We start from the raw sequence: 24,392 nt of genomic DNA on the forward strand, positions 1-24,392 counted from the left end.
TTCAGTTGCAGCCTTGGCTTTCCTGGTCTGCTTCCTACAGGACTGGACCAGTGCAGAATAATCCTCCTTGGAGGTGACTCCCATCCTCCATCCTTTGTAGGCCTTTCTTTTTAGCCTCAGGAGGTCTGCCAGGTCCCTGGAGAGCCAGGGGGGCTGCTGTGCCCTCTTGCTGCCTTTCCTCCGAGATGGAATAGACTTAGTTTGTGCATTGAGGATCGCTCCCTTGAGGAGCAACCACTCTTCTTGAACTCCCCTCTCCCTGCGGTCACAGTCCCTTAGGGCCTCACTGACAAGCCTCCTGAGCTTGTCAAAGTCGGCTTTCCTGAAGTCAAGGACTTGCGTGTTGCTGACCGACTTGCCAGCTTTTCAGTGGATGGTGAAGGTGATCAGCTCGTGGTCGCTGTCACCCAGCTTCCCATCAATCACTAGGTCGCCGACTAGGTCATCCTAGTACCAGGTCGAGCAGCACTTTGCCTCTCGTTGGCCCATAGACTTCTTGAGTCAGGTAGAGGTCATCCACGCACGAGAGGAAGCTCTGCGACCACTCAGATTTTGCTGAGCGATCCTCCCACGAGATGTCTGGGTAATTGAAGTCACCCATGACAACCATGGTCCTGGAGCAAGCTGCCTCAGCCAGTTCCTGGGCAAACTCCTGGTCAAGCTCAGGACTTTGAGTGGGAGGTCTGTAATAGACTCCCACCATTGTGTCCCCTGTGCCGTGTTCCCCACGGATTTTAACCCAGAGGGTCTCCAGCCGTCCACCCTGGTCGCCAATATCGGCTTGCAGGGACGTGTAGCTTTCCTTAACATAGAGAGCTACACCCCCGCCCCTTTTCTCTACACGATCCCTCCTGTACAGGGTATAGCCATCTATACCCGTGGTCCAGTCATGGGAGGAGTCCCACCAGGTCTCCGTTATCCCTATGACATTGTAATTGTTTGCACTGAGCAGGAGGATGAGCTCCTCCCTGCTTATTCCCCAAGCTCCTGGCATTAGTGTACAGGCAGACAAGTGTCCCCTGGGGGGCTCCTTCCTTGCCCACAGATTTTACCAGGGCTGGGGCAGGGGTGGGCTCCCTGAAGCGCCATGATCCGCTGGCTTTGCAAGGATTGCTCAGTGGGCCAGCAGTGGCAGTAGTCCCCCCGTCCCCCAACGGGCTTAGTTTAAAGCCCAGTGGAGTAGGTCAGCCAGTCTGGCTGAGAAGAGCCTCCTCCCTAGGGGAGAGAGGTGGAGGCCATCTCTTCCCAGCAGCTCACTGCCTCTCTCGCCAAAGAGCGGGCTGTGGTCATGAAAGCCAAAGCCTTCCTGGCGACACCAGCGCTGCAGTCTTTGGTTGACCACATAGATCCTCCTGTCCCTTCTCAGCCCATAGCCTGAGACTGGGAGGATCAACGAGAACACCACCTGTGCCCCCAGACCCTTAAGCCCCACTCCCAAATCCCTGTAGCGTCTCATGACCTGGCTGGGAGCGCTCCGAGCAGTGTCATTGGTGTCCACATGAATAAGGAGCATGGGATAGTGGTCTGTGGGTTTAAGGAGCTTTGGGATCCTCTCCGCAATGTCCCGGATATGGGACCCTGGGAAGCAGCAGACTTGCCGGGCTAAGGGGCCAGGGTGGCAGATTGGCCCCTCAGTCCCCCTCAGGAGGGAGTCTCCCACAACAAACACCTTACGTTTTGTCTTGGGGAGAGCAGGGGCAGTAGCTGGAGTTGGGCCCATGTTGCCTGTGGGGGCCGGCAACTCAGCAGGCTCTGCTGGGGCAGCAAGAGGTGCGTACCTGTTTCTCAGTTCTGGTGGGGGAGGGGCCTTGGTGCGGCGGGCCTTAGGGCCCTTGACCACCTTGGTCCACCTTGGAGAAATATTAAGAATTATATGTATATGAATTATATGTATATGAAGTTTAAGCATGCCTTTTTAACTCATGAAAACTTGTAGTGTCTGCATATGTAGTTACCTGATTTTTCTACATGCAGGGAGACCTATTGAGATTTGGAAAGCTTGTAGACTGGTCAGATAGAAGGGGTGTGTATACACACAAGCTTGCCTCCAGTTCTGGAAAATTTGGCCTTGCAGGTGAAACATTATCACTTTAATGAGCCCAGGTTATTTAGCAGTTCTCTCAGGATCATCCATACTGCGTGCTACTTACGTATAATGGGATGGATTAGAGATATGTGGAGTTTCATCTTGATTGTCTAGCATTCCTGGCAGGGGACAAAAATCAAAAGACTGATGCTACTTTAACAGTTCATGATTTCTACATTTTCTTGGAAATTAAAGCATATTTTACCCTGTTCCAGTGCCTTTGACTCTTATGCACCACACATTATTTCATGGCAAAAAACAAAAAAATGGAATCAGCAAATACTTTAAGCCATCACTCTGTAAACTAACATGTGCCAACTACAGTATACAGAATAATGAAACACTTTGTGTATTATTGGTAAAGGATATGAGCTGCCAAAAGGGGACCTCAGTCTTACAGCCAGATACCTGGCAGAGTTTAAATGAATTACACAGGTTTGGTAAAGGCCCATTCTTCTTCACTTTTTCCATATCTGCTCAGAGGCACTTTGCTTCTATAAAGAAAATTGTGTAGCATCTTGGGAAGATAAATCCTTCTCTCCTCCCCCTGAAAAAAAACCCAAATGAAATAACACCTATTTAACCTGCTCCCCAAAGCAAAGGGTTGTTTTTTTAAGATTTAAAGATGTAGTAAATCCTTCACTGCTAGCTTCGCATATCCTGTTTAACCCTAGATTTACAAATTTGTAAATCTAGGGTTAAACAGGATATGCAAAGATGGATCTGAAAGTGGAAGTGGTATAATGCCACAAGAAAGGCTATATTGTTGTCATTTCTTATTCTGCCTGAAGTTGAAAGCTGTCAGTCTTGAAAGCCAGTCTGCTCACAGTGGCAATGTCTATACAACGGAAGGTAACACTGTACAAAGATGTACAATGATCTAACTCTGGAACTGGAAGCAATGTGACCACCTTAGTGTGGTGCTCCACCTGAGGTAGTAAACTGTGCTTCATAACAGAGCTAATGTTTCCTCTAATTATAAGATGTTCAGATAACCTGGAAATGTTTTAGATGAGTATCCTGCCTTTTAGGTATTCATTCAAACAAAAGCCAAACTGCCCTTTTCAAGGCCTGCCTCCCTGTAGCAGTATCTCTTTACAAGGTTGCTTCCTTAAATTTAAACAAGGACTACAGTGTTTTTCTTATATATTTTCTAGGCCTAACCTTGCAAGAATCAAGCAAGAAGGAAGCTCCCATTTGACATCAGTGGATCTGACAATGGCTCAACCCAGTTTAAATGTGCTAAATCCATATTAAAATGTGAGCCATGCTTTTCCAACTAATTACCTCAAAATCCTTGGTTTATTTTTTTCTGTATTAAGACAGGCAATGCATGCAGCCCAGAACTTTTGAGTGACCCTGGATTTCTAAAGCACCATGCATAACCATGCACTGCAGGAAAGATCAGTTTGGGTATCTCAGCTCCGTTGACCCTACAGTTGCTCACGATGTTATCAACTGAATCCTCTTTTAGTAGTCTGGCAATTTTAGGACACAACCTGATTCAGCATGTATACTATCGAAACTACTACAATGTTTCCTAGCAATGGGATGAAAATATAGAGGATATATACAGAAGAATGGAGTGGTTCCTTAGTGATCTAAGTATGAATAACTTGCCTCAGAAAAATATGATAAATTCAATGTCCCAGTCTAATTTACTTGAGCTGTGTGGGAGGATGGTGTCCAGAAATCTCTAGGGGGTTGTTTAGAAGCTTAATAAGACATTGAAAACACAGAGCTGAAAAGGATAGAGTCCAAAACAGGAAAGTCAGACAAGAATAAATGCACATAGAACATGTAATTTCCAGGACACTGGCTGAGACCTGGAATAACCAAAGTCATACCCATCCGACAGCTGTTCAGTGGCCTATTCAAAATGAAACAGTGGTTACAGTGCAGTTGTTTAGTAGGGCTGTGTGAAATTTCATCGCCTGTTTCATTTCGACGCTGTTTCGACTCGTTTTGAGCTTGAAACAGTGACATCGAAATGAAATGAAGGGCTTCAAAACAGCCTCAAAATGAAAAGAGGGTAGTTGAAACATTTTGAAAGTTTTGAAATGTTTCAAGTTTCAAAGCTCAAGCTGGCTTGCCTGCAGGGAAACAGAAAGTATGGAAAGAGAGGGGGAAGAGGGGAGAACTGCTCTCATATTGACTGTGTAGCTGGCCAGTGACTGTGATCTTTCCCTGAGGTCCCTTCCAATCCCAGTGCTCTGGGGGAGGGATGGAAAAACAGCATAAAAGGCAACATTTTTTTAACTAGCCTGCTTTCTGCCTTGGGGTCTGACAGTTACTGAGCTATCTTCCAGTAGCTCAGGAGCATTAGACAACAAAGGCTACTACTAGCATTGATCTGAATGGCTAGCCTAGCCTAGCAAAAGGGATTCCAGAATACCTTTTTCTTCCTTCTAGACACTTTTATTTTATTGTTATATTCATTTATTTATTCTTTTTGATTTTATAATTATATTGGATTTTTTTTTATTATTATTTAATTTATATAGGAAGGGAGATGCAGTAGGGCTGTGCGAGGCTTCAGACCCTGCTTTGGATCTGGAGAAGCTTCAGAAGCTTTGGTGTCTGAAGCAGCATGTCTGGATCAAAGCACTAGCTTTGTTAGGCATTCCAAAGTGGTTCAGAAAAGCTTCAGAACCGCTTCGGAGATCCGGCCATAGGGTATAATGGGGAATCAATGAAATATCTACAACTTTGTTCTTTTTGTCTCATTTGGATGAAATTTTCCGGGATGGTAGCCTCTGCTGAGAGCATAAAGCCTTCCAAGTTTCAAGAAGATTGATGCAGGAGTTCAGGGGAATTGCACCCCAAATTCTTGAAAGCAAAACTCATGTCACGTGTATGTGTTACAACACAGGTGGGTGAAAACTGCAGGGATAGTAGCTCCTGCTGAGGCCACAAAGCCTGACAAGCTTCAAGGAGATAGGTGCAGGGGTTTGGGGGGAACTGCACCTCAAGCTGCTGACAAGCAAAACTCGTGACATAGATGACCCTGTGTGTGTTAAGGTGCAGCAAGCTGAAAACTGCAGGGGTAGTGGCCCCTGCTGAGGCCACAAAGCCTGCCATGTTTCAAGGAGATAAGTACAGAGGTTTGGGGGAAACTGCACCTCAAGCTGCAGACAAGCAAAACTTGTGACATGGGTGACAGTGTGTGTGTTAAGGCGCAGCGGGGTGAAAGCTGCAGGGATGGTGGCCCCTGCTGTGGCCACAAAGGCTGCCAGCTGTCGAGGAGATAGGTTCTGGGGCCCTTCACCCCTAGCTGCTGACAGACAAACCTCGTGACATGGGTGCTTGTGCAACTGTGCCTTTCCTTGTGGCGAGGCAGGGGAGGGGGGGGGGTGTGGAACTACTGCAGGCCTGGTTGCTAAGCTGCTGTGTTACCAGTTACCAATCAATCATGATTCACTCAGGGACCAGCTCAATATGCAGTTGCTAGCTAATGTAACCAGTTAATTAGCAGCAATTAACATCTACAAAACCACAGACAAAGGACAGGGGGCAAGCTACTGTCACCAGACCTCCAACCACTGGTTAGGTAGCTGAAGGAGGGCATCAGGAAATGGCTTGATCCCTTGTGGTCCAGTACAGTCCACATGCTGGCCACCATGTGTAACCTGAGGGTGAAGGGCAGCATATGCAGCAGCCAAACCCTGAATCAGTGGACAGAGGTGCTGGTGGGGACAGTGGATGGAGGAGTCAGGGGGGACAGAACAGCAGAGGTGGGGGGACATGGAAGAGGGGGATCCACTGTCCCATGCTTGCACACCATCCAGTCTCCTCCTCCACCACAGGTGCTGCCAATGTGGGCCAAAGAGTATGGCTTCCATGGTGGGGGTCCAGAGGCACCAGACTCCACCATCAGGCTGAGCTTCCATGCCAGGACCAACTTGGAGGTATGGGCTGGGGCTATGGGGAAGGAGAAGGACCAAGGTCCTGGGCACGACCACTAAAACGGCACTCTGCCAGGGTTGGGGGGGTCCTGATGGAACTGCTGGTCATGTAGCAGCCCCAGAAAATGCCAGGACTGAGGATCCCCCTGGTGAAAGGGGGTAGGAGGCACCATAACCTCCAGCTACACACACGCACACAATCCTGGCTAGAGAAAACCCAAGCCTGTTGCGTCTTTGACATGCCTGAGGCTTTCTGGTTGCAGTGGAGTTGTGAGGCTCCAGGTGAGCTCAGCTTAGCTGCCTAGGGTGCCAGCTTTCAGGTTGAAAGACCCTTTGTCAGGCTGAGGAAGCACCTGCAGTTGGTGTGTGCTGTTCCTGGATGGAAGGAATAGTAAAGAAGCCAAAGGCTGGCATGCAATGCAAGCAAGAAAGCCAGTCAGTGAAAATGGAAATGGAGGCATCAGGGGGATGTAGCAGTACAGGTAGAAGTGCAGAGGTACCTGGGGAGTCAGATGCCTGGCAGGTTGTAGCATGTCATAAATCCAATGTCTATATTGAGTCCATGAGTTTCTGTACCTAGGTGGCTGATGAAGTGAAGTTCATAGGCCTGGCTGTTAAAAGTGGTTTGTAAATTCCCTTTCAGGATCAGGCCTGAGACTGGAGGCAGAGTGGGGGGGTTTTGTGAGGAATGTCCCCCCACAGGTAGTTGGGTATTCTTGTCTTTGATTCTGGCGTGCAGTTTGTGGGGGTACTGGAGATTGTTGGCAGGTTTTGTGTTTTGAGCTGTAGGAAGTTGGCTTCAGTTCTGGGGATGAGGTTAGGTTAGCAAGGTTTGGTGCTTGTTTGAATTTATAAACCACTTTTCTTACACACACACACACACACACACACACACACACACACACACACACACACAGAGTGAGGGTGCGCCTTAACACAAACACTGGAGAAGAAGCTCCTGCAAGGAGAGGAAAGAAAGGCTCTGATACAGTTTGGCTGCCTGAGATGCTGCTGATGCTACTTTGCTAGTGCTCACTAAGTTATTTTATCACCTGTTGTCATTTAAAGTGGTGAACCAGGCTGAGGCTGTAAGGGAAGAGGCCTCATTGGGGCATGCTACCATGTCATGTAGAGGCCCCAGCATCAGTGAGGGCGTGCCTTAACAGACACACAAAGTCACATGTCACAAGTTTTGCTTGTCAGCAGCCTGAGGTGCAGTTTCTCAGAAACCCCTGCACCTATCTCCTTGAAAGCTGGCAGGCTCCATGGCTTCAGCAGTGGCTACCATTCCTGCAGTTTTCACCCCCCGCCCCCCCCCCCCCCCCCCGTGCCTTAACACACATGGACATGAGTTTTGCTTTCAAGTTTTGAGGCGCAATTTCCCAGAAACCTCTGCACTTATCTCCTTGAATCTTGGCAGACTTCATGGCCTCAGAAGTGGCTACCATCTCTGCAAGTTTCATCCAAATTGGGCATGAAATGACAAAGTTATAGGCAGTTTTGTGCTTCCCCATTACAGCTTATGGGCGAAACATCAAAACAACATCAAAACAGCGAAACAGTTTTGACAAAACAAAATGGAACAGCAGCTTTGAAACTAAATGAAACTCAAAATGAAACACTGTCCTGTTGAAACAGAAGTTGAAATGGAATGGTGCTGCTTTGCACAGCCCTACTGTTTAGTGCACTTAGTTCATGTTATGGACGGAGCTGTGTGTGAGTCTCAGCAGAGATGCCATGAAGTTTCTCTGGGTTAACATCCCAAAGATAAGAAGGGAAGGATTCACAATTTTATATTATTTATCCCCAGTTCTTCATTTATGGGGGTTTCTCCATATAACAGATTAAGCATATGAATAGAAATGATTGCACTGCTGCAGCCCAGTCAACAGACTGATACTCAATGAATACATGTGCACATGTGTTTCTTTTAAGATACACAGTCCTTTTGTTTTTTATGACATTTCCTTTCTTTATCATTTTATCTTGCACGAGTACCACAGATGTGTGGTATACCCCAAATCTCAATGACCCGGGCACCTTTGACAGGTCATCTTTACTTGTGGACTAATTGCCCTTGAATATTTTCAATCCAGCGTAAATTACTCAGCCAGATATCAGTGAGCAGTCATGGTCTTTGATGATTGTGCTGCTAGTGCTAAATACTATGTAGCCAATGTTCAAAGTTGGAATAACGCAAGGGGAATGAGATGTACTTCAAGCTACAAAAAGGGCAGCGAAGTGCTTTGCTATTGTAGTTTAATTTTCCTCACTATTTCCTTCAATGAGTCTGTGTTCTTGCTCCCTTTTATTTCTATGTCAAGATGTCATTGGAGATGCCTGCTGCTAAAAGCCAGCAAAAGAAATGAACAGGAAATCTCAGTCATGGATGTTTTTGCAATATCATTTTGCCTTTGGTGTTTGTCAGGCAGCTATCAATGAGGCTGCAAAATGATACAAATGGCCAATAGAAGGGTGAGTTGATTTTTCTCCATTTAGCATTGCTAATCAATGCTTAGGCTATTTTAGAGGGTCCTTTATAGAAATGAAACAACTTGTCTTCAGGAAAATGGTGTAAAGGTAAACAAGTTCTTTCAACAGTGATTTTTCTGAAAAAAAAATATTTCAAACATTAAGCAATAGGAGACTTGAGAGCTAAACCTTGGGATGTTTAGTTCTTTTTGAGTCGTCTTTTAGCCTTCATTCTTAGCTTGGCACAAAACTGCTGAATATGGTCCAAAAACGATAAACTTCTACTGAGGTCATTTTTGCAATACTGTGGTACTACAGTTCTGTTCAAACACGGCAGGCTGTGTGTGACTCACTCAGTTCATTAGTAAGACCTGTCTAGGCTGTGAACATATTGGAAAGAGTGGCATCTAGTGGTTCTTATTAGCAGCTGACTTTCAAGAGCCAGATAAAAACCTTTTCTCTAGAAAGGTTATGGAGGTGAAATAAAACAGAAGATCAGTGGACAGCTATAAACATGGCTCTTTCAAAAGTAAACTATAAATGAAAAACAACCACTCTCCAGAAAAAGCTGAGCCAGAAAATCTCCACTGCTTGAGCAAGGAGTTAGGCTTTTTAATTTAACCAGGTTACGTGCCAAAACTGCTTTGCCGGAGGCAGCAAACCTTACGCTGAAGCAGGTGGGTGTATCCTTCTGACCTGATATACACAGTGAAACACTCTGGAGAAATGAGACGTGGCATGTCAGAAGCAGTCAGACAGGAAGGAATTTGGCATTAATAAAACATGAATATAGCTACAGCATGATCATCAAGCTCTAATGTCAATGTACAAAGCTCTTACTTTGTAACTGAGTGGTCTCCTTCCTGATTTGACTGGCACTTCCACTCAGTGCTGCATGATCAAAAAGAAGGCATAGATAATAATGGGGTATAATTTCAACACCAAAGAATAAAAACACACACCTACACACATAATGCCGAATGTGCTGCCTTTTCAAACTGGAATCTGAACTGCTGCATAAGATCATGAATAAAGGTTGCAGATATCTAGTTAATTCAGGTATATGCAGTGGTTTGAATATGCTAAGTCCCATGTAATTAATGAATACTCTCTTCCTTAGACTTTTTGAGGTATGTTAATGCAGAGAAAGGAACTGAGTAGGGATATACTATTGATTAGTAAGAGATTACATTTATTTAATCCAAAAACACTGTGCAAGCATGCTAAACCACTTTGAAAAAGATGAATCACTTCACCTACCACTGAAATGTAGCCACCTCCAGTTAGAACTATGACAAACATTTTATACAGTATACAGAGCATAAACGAGTAATTTAGGACTGGAAATGAAGAATGCTGTAGCCAGCTGAAATTGCAAAAAAGGCTGAGACTGCAAAATGTAACTACCCAAATCAGAAACTATGGAGTGGATCTAAAGTCTGTAGTTGCACCAAAAAGGTAGTCAATGACATCAAATGGCCATGACCCCCATTTTAAATGTCATCTGAAATACAAGTACTGCTAATAAAACAAATCTTGCTAGTATCACACTGGGGTATTGGTTCAATGATGACTCTGAGGGAAGGCTGCCATCAGCTGAATCACCAACACCACTTCCTGTAGCCTTGCAAGGCTTTTCTTTCCAAGTCTCCCATCAAGTTACAGACTCCTGGAATAACCCTGCTTTTCGTGTGATGTGTGATGAAGTCACAGCCCTCCACAGACTATGTCTATACATATTCTCCCTCCTCCATATCTTTGTCTGGGAATTCATTGCTCATACTTTTCTTGAGGAAATTTTTTGTGCATTAAGTCCTAATAAATATTCACAGAGTGAATTGTGCTTGCCAATAATTATATGTACTTTTTAAATTGTTTTATATGTTGAGATAACACGTTATCATAAAAACACTACACCTCAGGTCTCTTTATTAGCAGAAAATCTGAAAACTTGTGTCATTAACTCAACTGTGAATTTCTTATTTAGTAAATACTCTAAAACCAATGGGATGAAGAAAAAGTTTCTACTACTCATGATATACCAAAAATATTCTGCCATGCTGTATACTCAGCTCAAATCATTAGAGGAAAAGAAAGAAACCTAATTCAATTCTGTATGGCTACACATGATGTGGCAGTGAGAATCAAAATCACTGATATGGAATCCCAAATTAGATATGTAGCATTTTTAGGCAGGCCTCAACAACAAGAACAAACACCAGAACTTCAAACACAATGGCGAGGGACAGAAGTTACACACCAACTGGTTTAAGTGATCAGAAACTGGTTTAAGCCTGTAAAAGAACAGAAGTTCACTGCACATAAACTGCTTTCAAAATTACCAGAACTGGCTTACGATAAACTTGGTTGGATGTAGTATCAGACTTAACTTGAACCAGGAAGAGATCTGGGACAGAAGTTCCATAAACTGGTTTGACCTAAATAAGTTAACTCACAGTCCCCTAAGTATCCCAGGATGCTTTGTAACCCTGGGCTATGCTGCCTGGTCCAATGGAGCAGGGACTGCCTCACCCCATGGCTCCTTAGCCTGCTTTCTGCCCGTGTCTGTCAGCCCATAGGGACAGGGGGGCAAGGGAACAAACCCCCCAGCCCCTCCCAGCCAGGGTCTACATAGCACATGGGGGGAGGGAAAGCCCCTGTGGTAGGGGCTTTTCAGAACCTGGCAGCACTCTCCCCTCCCACCTCCCTTTTCCAGCTGCTGGTTGCTTCAGCAGCTGCCAAAGGACAGAGGGAGAAGAAGTCCTCCTGACTGGATGCCTGCCCATGTAGCTCAGTATGGGGGCATTGGGGGACTTCCCCACACCCCAGCCTGGGACAACCCCAGGGAATTCAGGGAAATCTTCCCCTACCAACACTGGCAACACATAGGGTGTGCACATGGGTGCAAGTGCACCCACTGCACTTGGCGGTGCACCCCCTGCAAATAGGTGCCGTCAACACTGCCAGTGGCGCCTGTGGGCAGTTGCCACTCACCGCCCCTCTCCCCACCCCCCTTGGTGCCGACACTGCCAGAGTCATCTGCTGGTAGTCCCCAATCGCTGCTGGCCATCACCGTGGTGTCTGTGGGTGGTCACCAACCACTGGTCAGCACTTGCCACCTCCTCCCCCACCCCCGCCTTTGCAGACAGCACCGCAGCCACCGGCAGGAGCTCACCACTTGCCGCCAACATGCTCCTGCCGCTGACAATGCCACCACCACCTGTGAGAGCTCACTGTGTCCCCCCAGCCTCTGGGGGCACGTGGCATTCATGCCTCCTGAACAGCAGATCTGCTCGTCTCAGCCCCTGCAAGTCTCAGGCAGCTTCAGGTAAACTCTCCTGCTCTGCCCCAGGCAGTTTTGCTTTAGCTGCTGAGTCTTGGGGCAAAACTAATGTGGGAAGCAGAGGAATTTTCCTCCACTCCCTGGGCTATCTCAGACTCACAGCAGCTAAGGCAAGGGCTTCACAGTGCCCCCATACTGGGTTGTATGGACAGACACCTGGCCCAAAGGACTGCCTCTCCCTCCCTCCTATGGCAGTGGCTAAAGCAGTGGGGAAGGGGGAGGGGGGAATTTATCTCAGCTCCCCAGGACTGCCTGGGCTGGGGAACCCGGAGGGGGAGGTCTCCCACAAGGTGGGCCAGCACCTGGACAGGGGGCTCTTTAAACCCGTTAGGGAAACAGCAGGGGTCTGGGGATACTTGGCTAGGCTGGCAATGGCCAGCAGGCTAGGAAATGTGCTTTAGCACCCCCACCTTTTCTCCTGAGTCAGTGCAGGCCTCCCACTGTCTTTTTCAGTTGAAAACTGAATGTCAGTTCAGTTGGTTATCAGTTCAACCTATGCAGCTTAGAGGAAGCCACCTAGATTGAATTGATTCAGCCTCAGGCTTTTTGACTGTCTGTACTTAGCCAATGTCTATACCTAAAGCAACATACTGATCACAGGGAAAAACCATAAACAGCAGTTAAACTAAACATTTCACTACAGAAACCTTTACCCTAGCAAACTATCCCCAACTCACTAAAAAGGTAAAAAACTAGAACACAGAATTCTCAATGTTCAGAATCATGGCCATCCACTGGCATATGTCCTATGCAGTTATCTGAACATGAACATGAAATGCAACTATTTTGATCAGGCATAAATTATAACACCATGAAAATGTATAGGGTGGTTCTGTAGAAAATCTTAAATGTACAGCGCATAGCACACCTCTGCACAACTGCTGTACCACAAGTGTGAGAAAGAGATGCTGCTGAAACAGTGATCCATTTACTATGCCCATATCTATATTATAAAATTACCTAAGATTTTTCCCACTACAAACAATAGAGTTTCCATTATAGAATGATCAGAAAGATGCAAACATCACTAAGGATAAAGAAATAATGTAAATAAGAAAGGCATTGAGGAGCAAGAAGAACAAGGACACAGCTCTGGAAAATACAGTAAATAGCATTGTAGCAAAACTATGAAGAAAACTTGGAGAATATGGGAACAGAAGGATTACTAAATCCATTTCTAAACATCTGACACACACACACACACACACACACACACACACACACACTTATACAACTTGTGTACTACATCCTTACCTGCCAGACCTTACATGCCAGTCATAAGATCATAGGAAAGTTGTCTGGAAGGGATCTCACAAGATCATCTTACACTCTAGCCACTGCTCAAGGCAGAATCATCCCTAATTAAATTATTTCAGCCAAGTGTCTGTCATGAAAATTTCCAGAGATGGAAAGTGTACACCCTCTGAATGCAGACTGTACTAATGCTATGAACATCCTCATAGCCAGGAAGTTTCTCCTGATCTCCAACCCAAACTTCCCCTACTGCAACTTGAGGCTATGCACCTAGTCCTGTCCCCTGGGCCTATAGCCACAGAGAACAGTCTATCTCTATCCTCTCTATAATCACCAGTCAGGTATTCGAACAAAGTTCATAGATTCATAAATGTTAGGGTTGGAAGGGACCTCAATAGATCATCGAGTCTGACCCCCTGCATAAGCAGGAAAGAGTGCTGGGTCTAGATGACCCCAGCTAGATACTCATCTAACCTCCTCTTGAAGACCCCCAGGGTAGGGGAGAGCACCACCTCCCTTGGGAGCCCGTTCCAGACCCTGGCCACTCGAACTGTGAAGAAGTTCTTCCTAATGTCCAATCTAAATCTGCTCTCTGCTAGCTTGTGGCCATTGTTTCTTGTAACCCCCGGGGGCGCCTTGGTGAATAAATCCTCACCAATTCCCTTCTGTGCCCCCGTGATGAACTTATAGGCAGCCACAAGGTCGCCTCTCAACCTTCTCTTGCGGAGGCTGAAAAGGTCCAGTTTCTCTAGTCTCTCCTCGTAGGGCTTGGTCTGCAGGCCCTTGACCATACGAGTTGCCCTTCTCTGGACCCTCTCCAGGTTATCCGCATCCTTCTTGAAGTGTGGCGCCCAGAATTGCACGCAGTACTCCAACTGCAGTCTGACCAGCACCCGATAGAGGGGAAGTATCACCTCCTTGGACCTATTCGTCATGCATCTGCTGATGCACGATAAAGTGCCATTGGCTTTTTTGATGGCTTCGTCACACTGCCAACTCATGTTCATCTTGGAGTCCACTAGGACTCCAAGATCCCTTTCCACCTCTGTGCCACCCAGCAGGTCATTCTCTAGGCTGTAGGTGTGCTGGACATTTTTCCTCCCTAGGTGCAGCACTTTGCATTTCTCCTTGTTGAACTGCATCCTGTTGTTTTCTGCCCACTTGTCCAACCTGTCCAGGTCTGCCTGCAGCTGTTCCCTGCCCTCCGGCGTGCCCACATCTCCCCATAGCTTTGTGTCATCTGCAAACTTGGACAGAGTACATTTCACTCCCTCGTCCAAGTCACTGATGAAGACATTAAAGAGTATCGGTCCAAGGACCGAGCCCTGCGGGACCCCACTGCCCACACCCTTCCAGGTCGAGACCGACCCATCCACCACGACTCTCTGGTTGCGACCCTCTAGCCAATTCGCCACCCACCGGACTGTGTAGTCATCCACATCACAGCCTCTTAACTTGTTCACCAGTATGGGGTTGGATATTGTATCGAAGGCCTTCCTGAAGTCTAAGTATACGACATCCACCCCTCCTCCTGTGTCCAGGCGTTTCGTAACCTGGTCATAGAAAGAGACTAAATTGGTCAGGCACGATCTGCCCGCCACAAACCTATGCTGGTTTCCCCTCAGCATAATTTGCCCTGCTGGGCTCTCACAAATGTGAGCCTTGATAATTTTTTCAAAGACTTTACCAAGGATGGAGGTGAGACTGGCTGGCCTATAGTTGCCCGGGTCCTCCTTCCTCCCCTTTTTGAAAATGGGGACCACGTTAGCCCTTTTCCAGTCCTCCGGGACTTGGCCCGTGCGCCAGAAGCGTTCGAATATTCCCGCCAGTGGCTCTGCAATGATGTCGGCCAGTGCCTTCAGCACACTCGGATGGAGCTCATCCGGGCCTGCCGACTTAAAGGCATCCAGTTTTTCCAAATGACTCTGCACCATCTCAGGATCTACGCATGGAAGTCTGGCGCCTTGCTGCTGCCTCTCTACAACCCCAGTGAGAGACTTGTCATGTCCCTCACTTAGGAACACTGAGGCAAAGAACTCGTTGAGGAGTTCAGCCTTGTCCCCCCTGTCTGTCACCAATTGTTTCTGCCCATTTAGCAGGGGTCCTATTCCTCCCTGGGCCTTCCTTTTACTCCCTATATATCTAAAAAACAATTTCTTGTTGTCTTTTACTTGGGTTGCCATCCTCAGCTCCATGGTAGCTTTGGCCCGCCTAACTGCCTCCCTACAAGCACGAGCAGAGGAGGTATATTCGTCTTTAGTGATCTCACCTTGTTTCCACTTTTTATGTGCTCCCCTTTTGGCCCTTAGGCTGCCCTGGATTTCTCTGGAGTTATCAAATCCCCCCTCAGTCTTCAGTTCTCCAAACTATATAACCCTAGTCTTTTCAGTATTTCTTCATAAGTCTTGCCTCTAAGGACCCTACTCATTTTTGTCACTCTGCACTGGACTCTTTCCAATCTGTCCACATCTTCCTTGAAGTATGGGACCTGAAACTAGACACAATACTCCAGGTAAAGCCTTACCAGTGCTGAATCGAGTGAAAGAATCACTTCCCTTGATTTGCAAGTGACATTCCTGTTACAGCCCAGCTGCAGCCTAGTATGTTGTTGGCTTCATTTGCAGTAAGGGCACTATTGGCTCATATTCCACTTACGGTCCACTTTACCCCCCAGGTCCTTCTCTACAGTACTGCAGCCTAGCCAGCAATTCCCCAGTCCGTGTCTTTGTGCATGCAATTATCCTGTCCCAAATACAGGACTTGGCACTTCTTCTTGAACTTCATCTGATGGATTAAAATGATTTCCCAGTTTATGCAGGTCTTTTATGAATCCTAGACCTAGCCTCCAGAGTGTCTGCAACTCTACCCAACTTGGTTCTGTCTGCAAATTTGCTAACCATTCATTCAATCCCATCATCCAAATGATTAATGAAGATATTAGACAATACCAAGCACAGGAGAGACCCATAAGGGACCTCACTTGATACCACCTCCCAAGCAGACATTAGACCATTGATGAATACTTGTTAAGCACAATGATCTTGCTATTCCTGATCACCTTGTTCTCCCCTCTATGTGCTTCACAATAGATTCCTTGAGGACCTGCTTCATGATCTTTCTAGGTATCAAAGTCAGGCTGACTGATCTGTAATCCCTTGGATCTTCCTTCTCCCCTTCCTTAAAGATGTGCGCTATAATTGCCCTTTTCCAATCATCCAGGACCTCACCCAACCTCAATAAGTTTTCAAGTGGATGGCCAATGGCTTTAAAATAACTTTAATTCCTTTAGTACCCTAGGATGCATCCCATCCAACCCAGCTTTCTTGAATGCATCTAGCTTCTCTAAGTATTCCCTAAACTGTTCTGCCACTCTAGGTCAGGTATAAGTAAACTTTTCCAGCTGCAGGACACAGTGACCTACCCTGGATCAAAAGTAGAGGGGCAGTAGGACCCTGCAGCCACTGCTGCTTGTCCCTGCAGCAGCACAGGAAGAGCTCCCTCAACTGACATTCTTCCCCAGCACCAAATACAGCTGAAGCCCCACATCCATGGGACAGATCTAAAGGTTCTACAGGCTGGATCTGTCCCATGGGCCTTAGGTTGCAAACTCTTGCTCTAGACTGCATGTCTCCTTCCCTATCTGTGCTGCCACCTGCACTCATCTGGTAGCTGCCCCTTATTTGTGAAGACTAAATTTAAGAAGGCGCTAAATACTTCACCCTTTCTGCATCATCTGTAACTAGGTTGCCTTCTGTGTTCCATAAGAGACCTATGGTTTCCACAGTCTTCTCCTTACTTTTGACATAGTTGTAGAGTCTGTTTTTATTGTCTTTTAAGTCTCTTGCCAAGCACATTTCAAATTGTGCCTTGGCCGTCCTAATTTTCTCCCTGCGTGCCCATGTGATGCTCTTGTACTCTTCCCTAGTACAGTGAACAACTTTCCACTTTTCGTAGGAATCTTTTTTCAGCTTCAATTCATCGAAGAGATTGCTGTCTAGCCATAACAACCAAGTCAAGTCATAACAACCAATGCATTTTAAAAACAGCATCTTACCAAAACAAAATGATACACTCTAATCTAACTTTGCTTAACTTTGTTTGCTGTCAAAACATTACTTAAATGATATTTTCCCTCTCTCATAATGTGACATCAATAGCAAATGCACTGTAGGAAAGGACTTATTCGTGGACCCATATATTACTAAGCAGTCTTACAAATCATTTCTCCTCTTGGTTAGCATTGCACTAAATACTTCGCCCATCTCAATGACAACTTCCTGGCATGAACTGCAGCAATTGATTAAATACAAAAGTAATATTAGGTACCTATTTAATGTATTTAGAGTTTCTTTTATAGCTGAAGACAAGAAGAAGCTACCACCTGGACAGCACCTAGCTCTTGGTCAACCACCAGAAAGTATTCCACAGACTATACTTTAAGAGTTATGGGCACAGAAAAATAATCCCTACAAATTGTCTTTAGGGACCTACATCTTCCAGAGTTGTTAATGAATAAGGATTATTTTTGGATCATATTGCTGAGTAAATGCATAGTTCATCCCAACAATGAAATCTTCAAAACATGGCACTGTTGAAAACTGCTGGAACAATCAACATTCAGATCAGCTTTTTAAAAATGGTTCTGGGTGGATTCCTTTAGGTAGAGATTTTTTTTACAAAGGCTTCTTTGTTGCTAGTAATATCCAAAATTGTTTTTCATAATTTGTTTTACATTAAGAAAAGTGCTGATAACTGGTTACTATAGCAGGAATGAGACCACCTATAGAAGGAGGGGAAAAATTAGGTATAGTAAATAAAGATGAAGAGGGCTCTGAAATCTATTTTGCAGTGAATACTTTATAATGGCTATAATAAATTCAACTATTTGCTGGCTCTTTAGGAGTTGTCTTTTGGCTATTATAGCAACAATAATGCTAGTATAATGAACCAATAACTCATTTAGAAGCACAGGAAATTAAAAAATGCCCTACATTAGGATGAGTTGCACTTTAAGTACCTAATTCCAGAGAAAGTATCACATAAATATAATGTGACAGGAAAAATTATACTAATACTACCAATAGTAGAATAAGTACCTAAATAGGAACATGTGTGTCCTATGAGACACATGGCAGAAACAAACAGTGATTCATCACAAAAACAAACCTCAGTATATTTTTTTGCTATAGCATAGAGGATTTGTAGTGGTCACCCATTTCACCTGTGTTAGCAAAGAGTTCCAAAAAAAAGGCATTTTCTCTCATAACATCCCTGTTTTTGATCATTTAATTTCAAGCCTGGACAAAACAAAAGTCATCTTAGTTGTATAATGTAGTCTACTTTGAGGTACAAATAAGTGAAACAGTTACCACAAAAGCACAGAAAGTTGAAAGATACATAAATATGTATCACAGTTGTCTGCATAGTCCAAAAATTCAGGGCCTGGAGCAGGCTGACAGAGCACTTCAGTCTTCTCAACGTTGAGAGAGGCCCAAGGTTCAGTAGTCTTTGCATGGGCAGATCTAGAATTTTGAAAAGCAGGGTGCAGATGATGAGGTTAATTATCACATATACAACCACACATTTTTCTCTAGTTAAAAATAAACCATAAACTTCAGTAATATGCTAGGGCTCTAGGGCTGTATTATTCAATTTAAGATTGAAGCAAAAATAAATACATCACTACAATGAGTTAAAAAATCTGCAGGGCTGTGAACTAAGAGCTTCATTCATTAGCAGGAGCAGCTAACAGACAGCAGAACTGCAAAACAAAGGGTAACATAATTGGTAGAACATCGAGACCATTAAAAAGAAGAGAGGGTTGTTAATAATTGTGGAATGAAGAGTTTAGAAGGGATTAGGTAGATTATAATGAGCCATGAAGTCAGTGGACTCCTTCAGCACTACCTGAAAAGGAATGCTACTGCCTCCCTTGGCTAGTTCATTTTAAAGTTTGGGTGGACCAGGAATCAAAGGGGAGGGATGCAAGTGCACCCCTCAGATGCAAGGATGGCACAGACATACAGTGTATTGAAGGTCAAGGATGGTAGTTTTGAACACTTTGGTCCTTGAGTAAAAACATCACAGACTGAAACGCTCTCCATCCATTTGGTATTCAATGTAAATTCCAAAATGACTGTTTCTCAACTTTTCATCTTATATAAGACTCTTACTTTCCTCTATACTCCAACAATAGAGCCAGATGAGAACCAGGATGACAATAAAAAAAAAAAAAAAAAAAAAGGTGAACAGAACTGGGATGATGTCATCCTTGCTTGACCCTAAGTTTGAATGACAAATGGATCTGCCTCCAACCTTCTACAAAGAATAGTTGCTGTCATCTGACTGTGGAGAAGCCAAATATGACCAGTACTTTCTACAAGGCTTCATGACTGATGGAATCAAAGGTCTTAGTAAGGTCAATGAAAGACATACACAGGTCCCTGATCTTGTTCCTGACACTTTTCTTGGACCTGGTGAGCAACAAAGGTCTTCGCAATTGTCCCATGGATTTATCTGAAACCACACTGATTCCAGCAGGACTTCCTCAGTAAGAGGTGGAAAGAACCCCCCCCCCTCCCCCCCGCAATCCCTCAAATTACCATTGAGGGAAAGACCTTGAAGGTAACCAAGCAATTTCCTTACCTTAGTAGCCACCTCTGACAGAGAACAAACATTGATGAAGAGATCCAACACAGGATCCAGTGTAAAAGCACCTCCTTTGGAAAATTGCTTTGCCATGTTTTTACTGACCACAATCTCTGGAAAGACATTAAGATCCACATCTACAATGCAGTCATCATCCCCACTCTCCTCTATGGATGTGAAATGTGGGTGACCTACCATCATCATTTCAAGAGCCCAGAGGCGCATCACCAATGATGCCTGCATAAAATCTTCCACATCACTGCACAAATGCCAGCACTCTTGCTGAAACCAATGTTACCAGCATTGAATCGGTGATCCTCAATACCAACTTGGCTGGACTGGACAGTGAGTGCAGGTACCCAACTCTAAATTCCCAAAACAAGTGCCCTATTCCCAGCTTAGTTGCAGCCGGAGATCTTGCAGAGGCCAGAGGAAATGCTACAAGGACACACTGAAGTCATATCTCAAGAAAATGGATGATGATATAAAGAAGCTGGGAGTAGCTGGCTGCTAACCAGTTCCAATGCTGATGCAACCTGAACCAAGTGGCTTCCTCCTTCAAGGTAAAAAGTCTTGCCCTCAAAGCAGAGAAGAGAGAGGAGGAGGAACAGAGAAAAGAAAAGGAGAGAAATTTGAGCCTACAGCCTACACTCCCCTGCAAAAACACCTGCAACTTCTGTAGACAGATCTGTGGTTCAAGGATTGGACTCTTAAGTCACCTCAAGACCATCAATGACCTGTGGTAGAGATCATCTTCAAACTGAAAGATTGCTGACAATGAAGAATCCAAAAACAAGAGCAAAAATTCAGTTGAAATTTTGCTTTCCTGGAATACCTCTCTGTCATCTTCACTGAGATGTGTGCTGACAAATTAAAAAAAAATTAATCTAAATCCATCTGTCACATAGAAACAGCTTGCATAAATTTGCATATATTCTTCTACAAGTATCAAAAGATCCACCTCAAATAAAAATAAAAATAAAACAAGAAGAGTACTTGGTATCACCCCTTTCACGCTGGGGCTCATCAGTACCACTCAAGAGATTTTTCAAGTGTGAGGATCATAAACCAATATAGTGATGAAAAAAATTCACATAATGCAGACTTCAGGATGCCACTTTTCATCTTCTTGTATAGTTTCATAGTTGGTAGGGTCAGAAGGGACCTGAGCAGATCATCAAGTCTGACCTCCTGCCATGGGCAGGAAAGAATGCTGGGGTCAAATGACCCTGGCTAGGTGATTATCTAGCCTCCTTTTGAAGACCCCCAGGGTAGGAGCAAACACCACTTCCCTTGGAAGTTGGTTCCAGATCCTAGCCGCCCTGACTGTGAAGTAGTGCCTCCTGATGTCTAGCCTGAACCTACTCTCCATCAACTTATGGCCGTTATTCCTCATTACTCCCAGTACTGCTCGGGGGAAGAGGGACTCTCCCACTGCCTGCTGGTCTCTCTTGGTCAGCTTGTAGATGGCCACCAGATCCCCTCTCAGCCTTCTTTTGTGGAGGCTGAACAGGTTCAGGTCCCATAGCCTCTCCTCATTGGGCCTGCCCTGCTGCCCCCTAATCGTGTGAGCGGCCTCCTCTGGACCCTCTCAATGCTGTCCACATCCCTCCTGAAGTGTGGTGCCCAGAACTGGATGCAGTATGCCAACTGTGGCCTGACCAATGTCACATAGAGGGGGAGGATCACCTCCTTGGACCTGCTCGTGATGCATCTGTGGATGCACGACAAGGTGCGGTTAGCCTTCCTGACCACGTCCTCACATTGTCAGCCCATATTCATCTTGGAGTCAATAACGACTCCAAGATCCTTTTCTGCCTCTATGCTGATGAGAAGGGAGTTCTCCAGCCTGTAGGTAAGCTGCTGGTTCTTCCTCCCTGGGTGCAGTACCTTGCACTTGTCAGTTTTGAAACCCATCCTGCTCTCATCCACCCACCCCTGTAACCCGTCCAGATCCGATTGCAGCCTGTCCCTCTCCTCTAGTGTGCCCACTTCTCCCCACATCTTAGTGTCATCCGTGAATATGAACAAGGTGCTTTTCACCCCCTCATCCAAGCCGCTGATGAAGATGTTGAACAGTGCAGGCCCAAGGACCAAGCCCTGGGGGACCCCACTACCCACATCCCTCCAGGTCAGAAATGACCCATTCACCACCACTCTCTGGGTGCGGCTCTCCAACCAATTAGCGACCCATCTGACCACGTAGGCATCAACACCAGTATAGCCTAGTTTTTTTTATGAGAATGGGGTGAGAGACAGTGTTGAAGGCCTTCCTAAAGTCCAGAAAGACTACGTCCACCACTTCATCTGCATCTAAGGCTTTTGTGACCTGGTTGTAGAAGGCCACCAGGTTGGTCTGACAGGACCTGCCTCTAATGAACCCATGTTGGTTGTCCCTAAGCATAATCTCCCCTTCTGGTCCCTCACAGATGTGCTCTTGGATAATTTTCTCAAAGAGCTTCCTCAGGACTGAGGTAAGACTAACAGGCCTATAGTTTCCTGGGTCCTCCTTCCTCCCTTTTTTTGAAAATGGGGACCACATTGGCCCTTTTCCAATTCTCTCGCACCTCACCATAGCACCATGAGTGCTCGTAAGGCCGTACCAGGGGTCCTGGAATGACCTCTGCTAATTCCTTCAGCACTCTGGGGTGGAGATCGTCAGGACCTGCTGATTTGAACACGTATATATTGCATCATGAATGTTATCATGTTTATTTATAATGAGGCCCATTGGGCTTTAGGGTGCATGATACAATTTAAAGGGATGTATGTATCTTTCAAAAATGCTAAAGAATTTCATTTGTGGTATGTACATGCAAGTCTTTTGCTTGCATTTTATATAATTTGTATTTTAGGCCTCATCTGTTCATGATTTTAGGGAAATGTAAAGGAGAATGCAACTCACCAAAACATGATAACAGAGCATTAAAGGAGATTTTGTGGTGATTTAGGATATATTTATTAGGATATACCATTGACCAGTGAGTCAGTTTCACATAACCTCCAGGGTCAAGAGATGCCATCATAACTCATAACTCAACTATGACCTCTCTGCAATCATTGGTATTCTGTGACAGAGTAAAGAGGGTGTGTTGTTTTCTCTTTTGTCAACCAGTTATCTATCCATGTTTTCCGTAATCAGCATTTTCTCCTTCCATTCACTCTCTCTTGAACACTGTGTAAGCCAAATTAGGATCTCTCATAATGTGGCCAAAGTAACACAGTTTTCATGTTTTAACAATGGAGGTTTTCTTGTTCTCTAACAACAGCTATGATCTTGTATCTCATTGACTGATTTGTCTTATGAGCTGCTGGCTGTATCTAAGTCATCTATGGCTCAGATGAGCTCACAGGCTTGTTTCTGACTTTTAACATCTGCCGTCAAGGTTAAGTTAGCTTTCACATGTTTACAGCACTATTGACATACTATTAGCACTGTTACAAAATTAGAGCTACTTTATCAATGGCACAAAAGCAGTGATTATAATAATCACAATCACCATTTATGTTACAGTACATTTGGTATGTAATTCACAAAGCCCTTTCACAGTTACTGTCCCAATTTCAAAATGGATTAATCAAGGCACAGAGAAACTGTCCAACTGAGTCAGTAACAGAGATGGGACCCGACTCCAAGCCCGATGCTCAGTTCAGTAGATCATGGCTTTAGTTAATATCAGGATCTGAAATGCAAGCAGTGGAAAGATGAAAAGGAATTATATCACTGCAGTGGGCAAGTAGTGACCAAATCCTGTTAGGATAACAATGGATACATCAGGAACTAAAAAAAACTCATTCAACAGCTGGAGCAAGGGTTAACAAACCTATAGCAAACATAATCCAGATATGGGACTAACTTTCAATTTAAGACAGACAATGAAATTCTCACACCCAGACTCTCAACATCAGCTTTTTAGGGGAATTCAAAAAGGAAACCAAATTAGAGTTGCTGACCCATTGGTACACAAAGATCCATGAACCATGGGGATGAACATATCCCTAAACCTTCCCCTGAGAAAGACTTTCCATCCCTCAAGTAGTTGATGAAAATATCAACAATGACAGTGACTATGTCATTAATTAAAGTCACTGAGGGTGTGTCCAGACAAGTGCACATGTGCGGTCTGCTGAGCCTCAGAGCTGTTTGAGGCACCGCAGACTGCATGCAACACATATGTAACCATTTGCTGCACTGCTAATTAGCAGCACCACCAAAATTTGACACCGAGAGATTCTGGTGTCAAACTGGATCCTGGATCCAGACTCCGTGTGGCTGAATTGGTGGATCCAGACTCCGTGTGGCTGAATCGGCAACACTGTTGCTCCAGGAGGCCCAAAGGACCCCAGGTAAGGCTGCTGGGGCCAGCACAGGTGGGACAATTTTCCCACCAGGCACAATTTGGCATGCTCTATGTTCATATGCTGGGGTATATACTGTGGCACAAAGCAGAGGCACAGACATGTGCCACTGCTATTTGTGCCATGGCAAATGCATGCCCCTGCATGTAAGGACATGCCCTAAGGCTTTAAAATTCAATAGATGGTTAAAAATCTACAGGTCCCCTGCTGCCTACCAGTTAGATGCTCTACAAGATACTCTCTCTCTCACCTCATTTACTTCACTGGTTTTAAAGCATTATGTATTCTCTGAAGTGCTAGAGAAGTAATAATAAAGAGAGACAAG

General features: G+C 45.1%; 1 protein-coding gene across 1 annotated transcript in view; it reads right to left on the reverse strand.

Annotated features, from left to right (window-relative positions):
* Positions 1-22,643: 22,643 nt before the first annotated feature.
* The window catches only part of LOC102570620 (H(+)/Cl(-) exchange transporter 6), a 133,564-nt gene continuing 131,815 nt past the window's right edge, over positions 22,644-24,392 (reverse strand). The window contains exons 17-18 of the mRNA XM_059724106.1: positions 24,318-24,363; positions 22,644-23,391 (exon numbers count right to left, since the gene is read on the reverse strand). Coding sequence (XP_059580089.1) covers positions 24,345-24,363 — 19 coding nt within the window. The 3' untranslated portion in view covers positions 22,644-23,391; positions 24,318-24,344. The remainder of the gene's footprint in view (positions 23,392-24,317; positions 24,364-24,392) is intronic.

The sequence above is a fragment of the Alligator mississippiensis genome, chromosome 3 (assembly GCF_030867095.1).
Source record: "Alligator mississippiensis isolate rAllMis1 chromosome 3, rAllMis1, whole genome shotgun sequence".
NCBI classification, from domain to species: domain Eukaryota; kingdom Metazoa; phylum Chordata; order Crocodylia; family Alligatoridae; genus Alligator; species Alligator mississippiensis.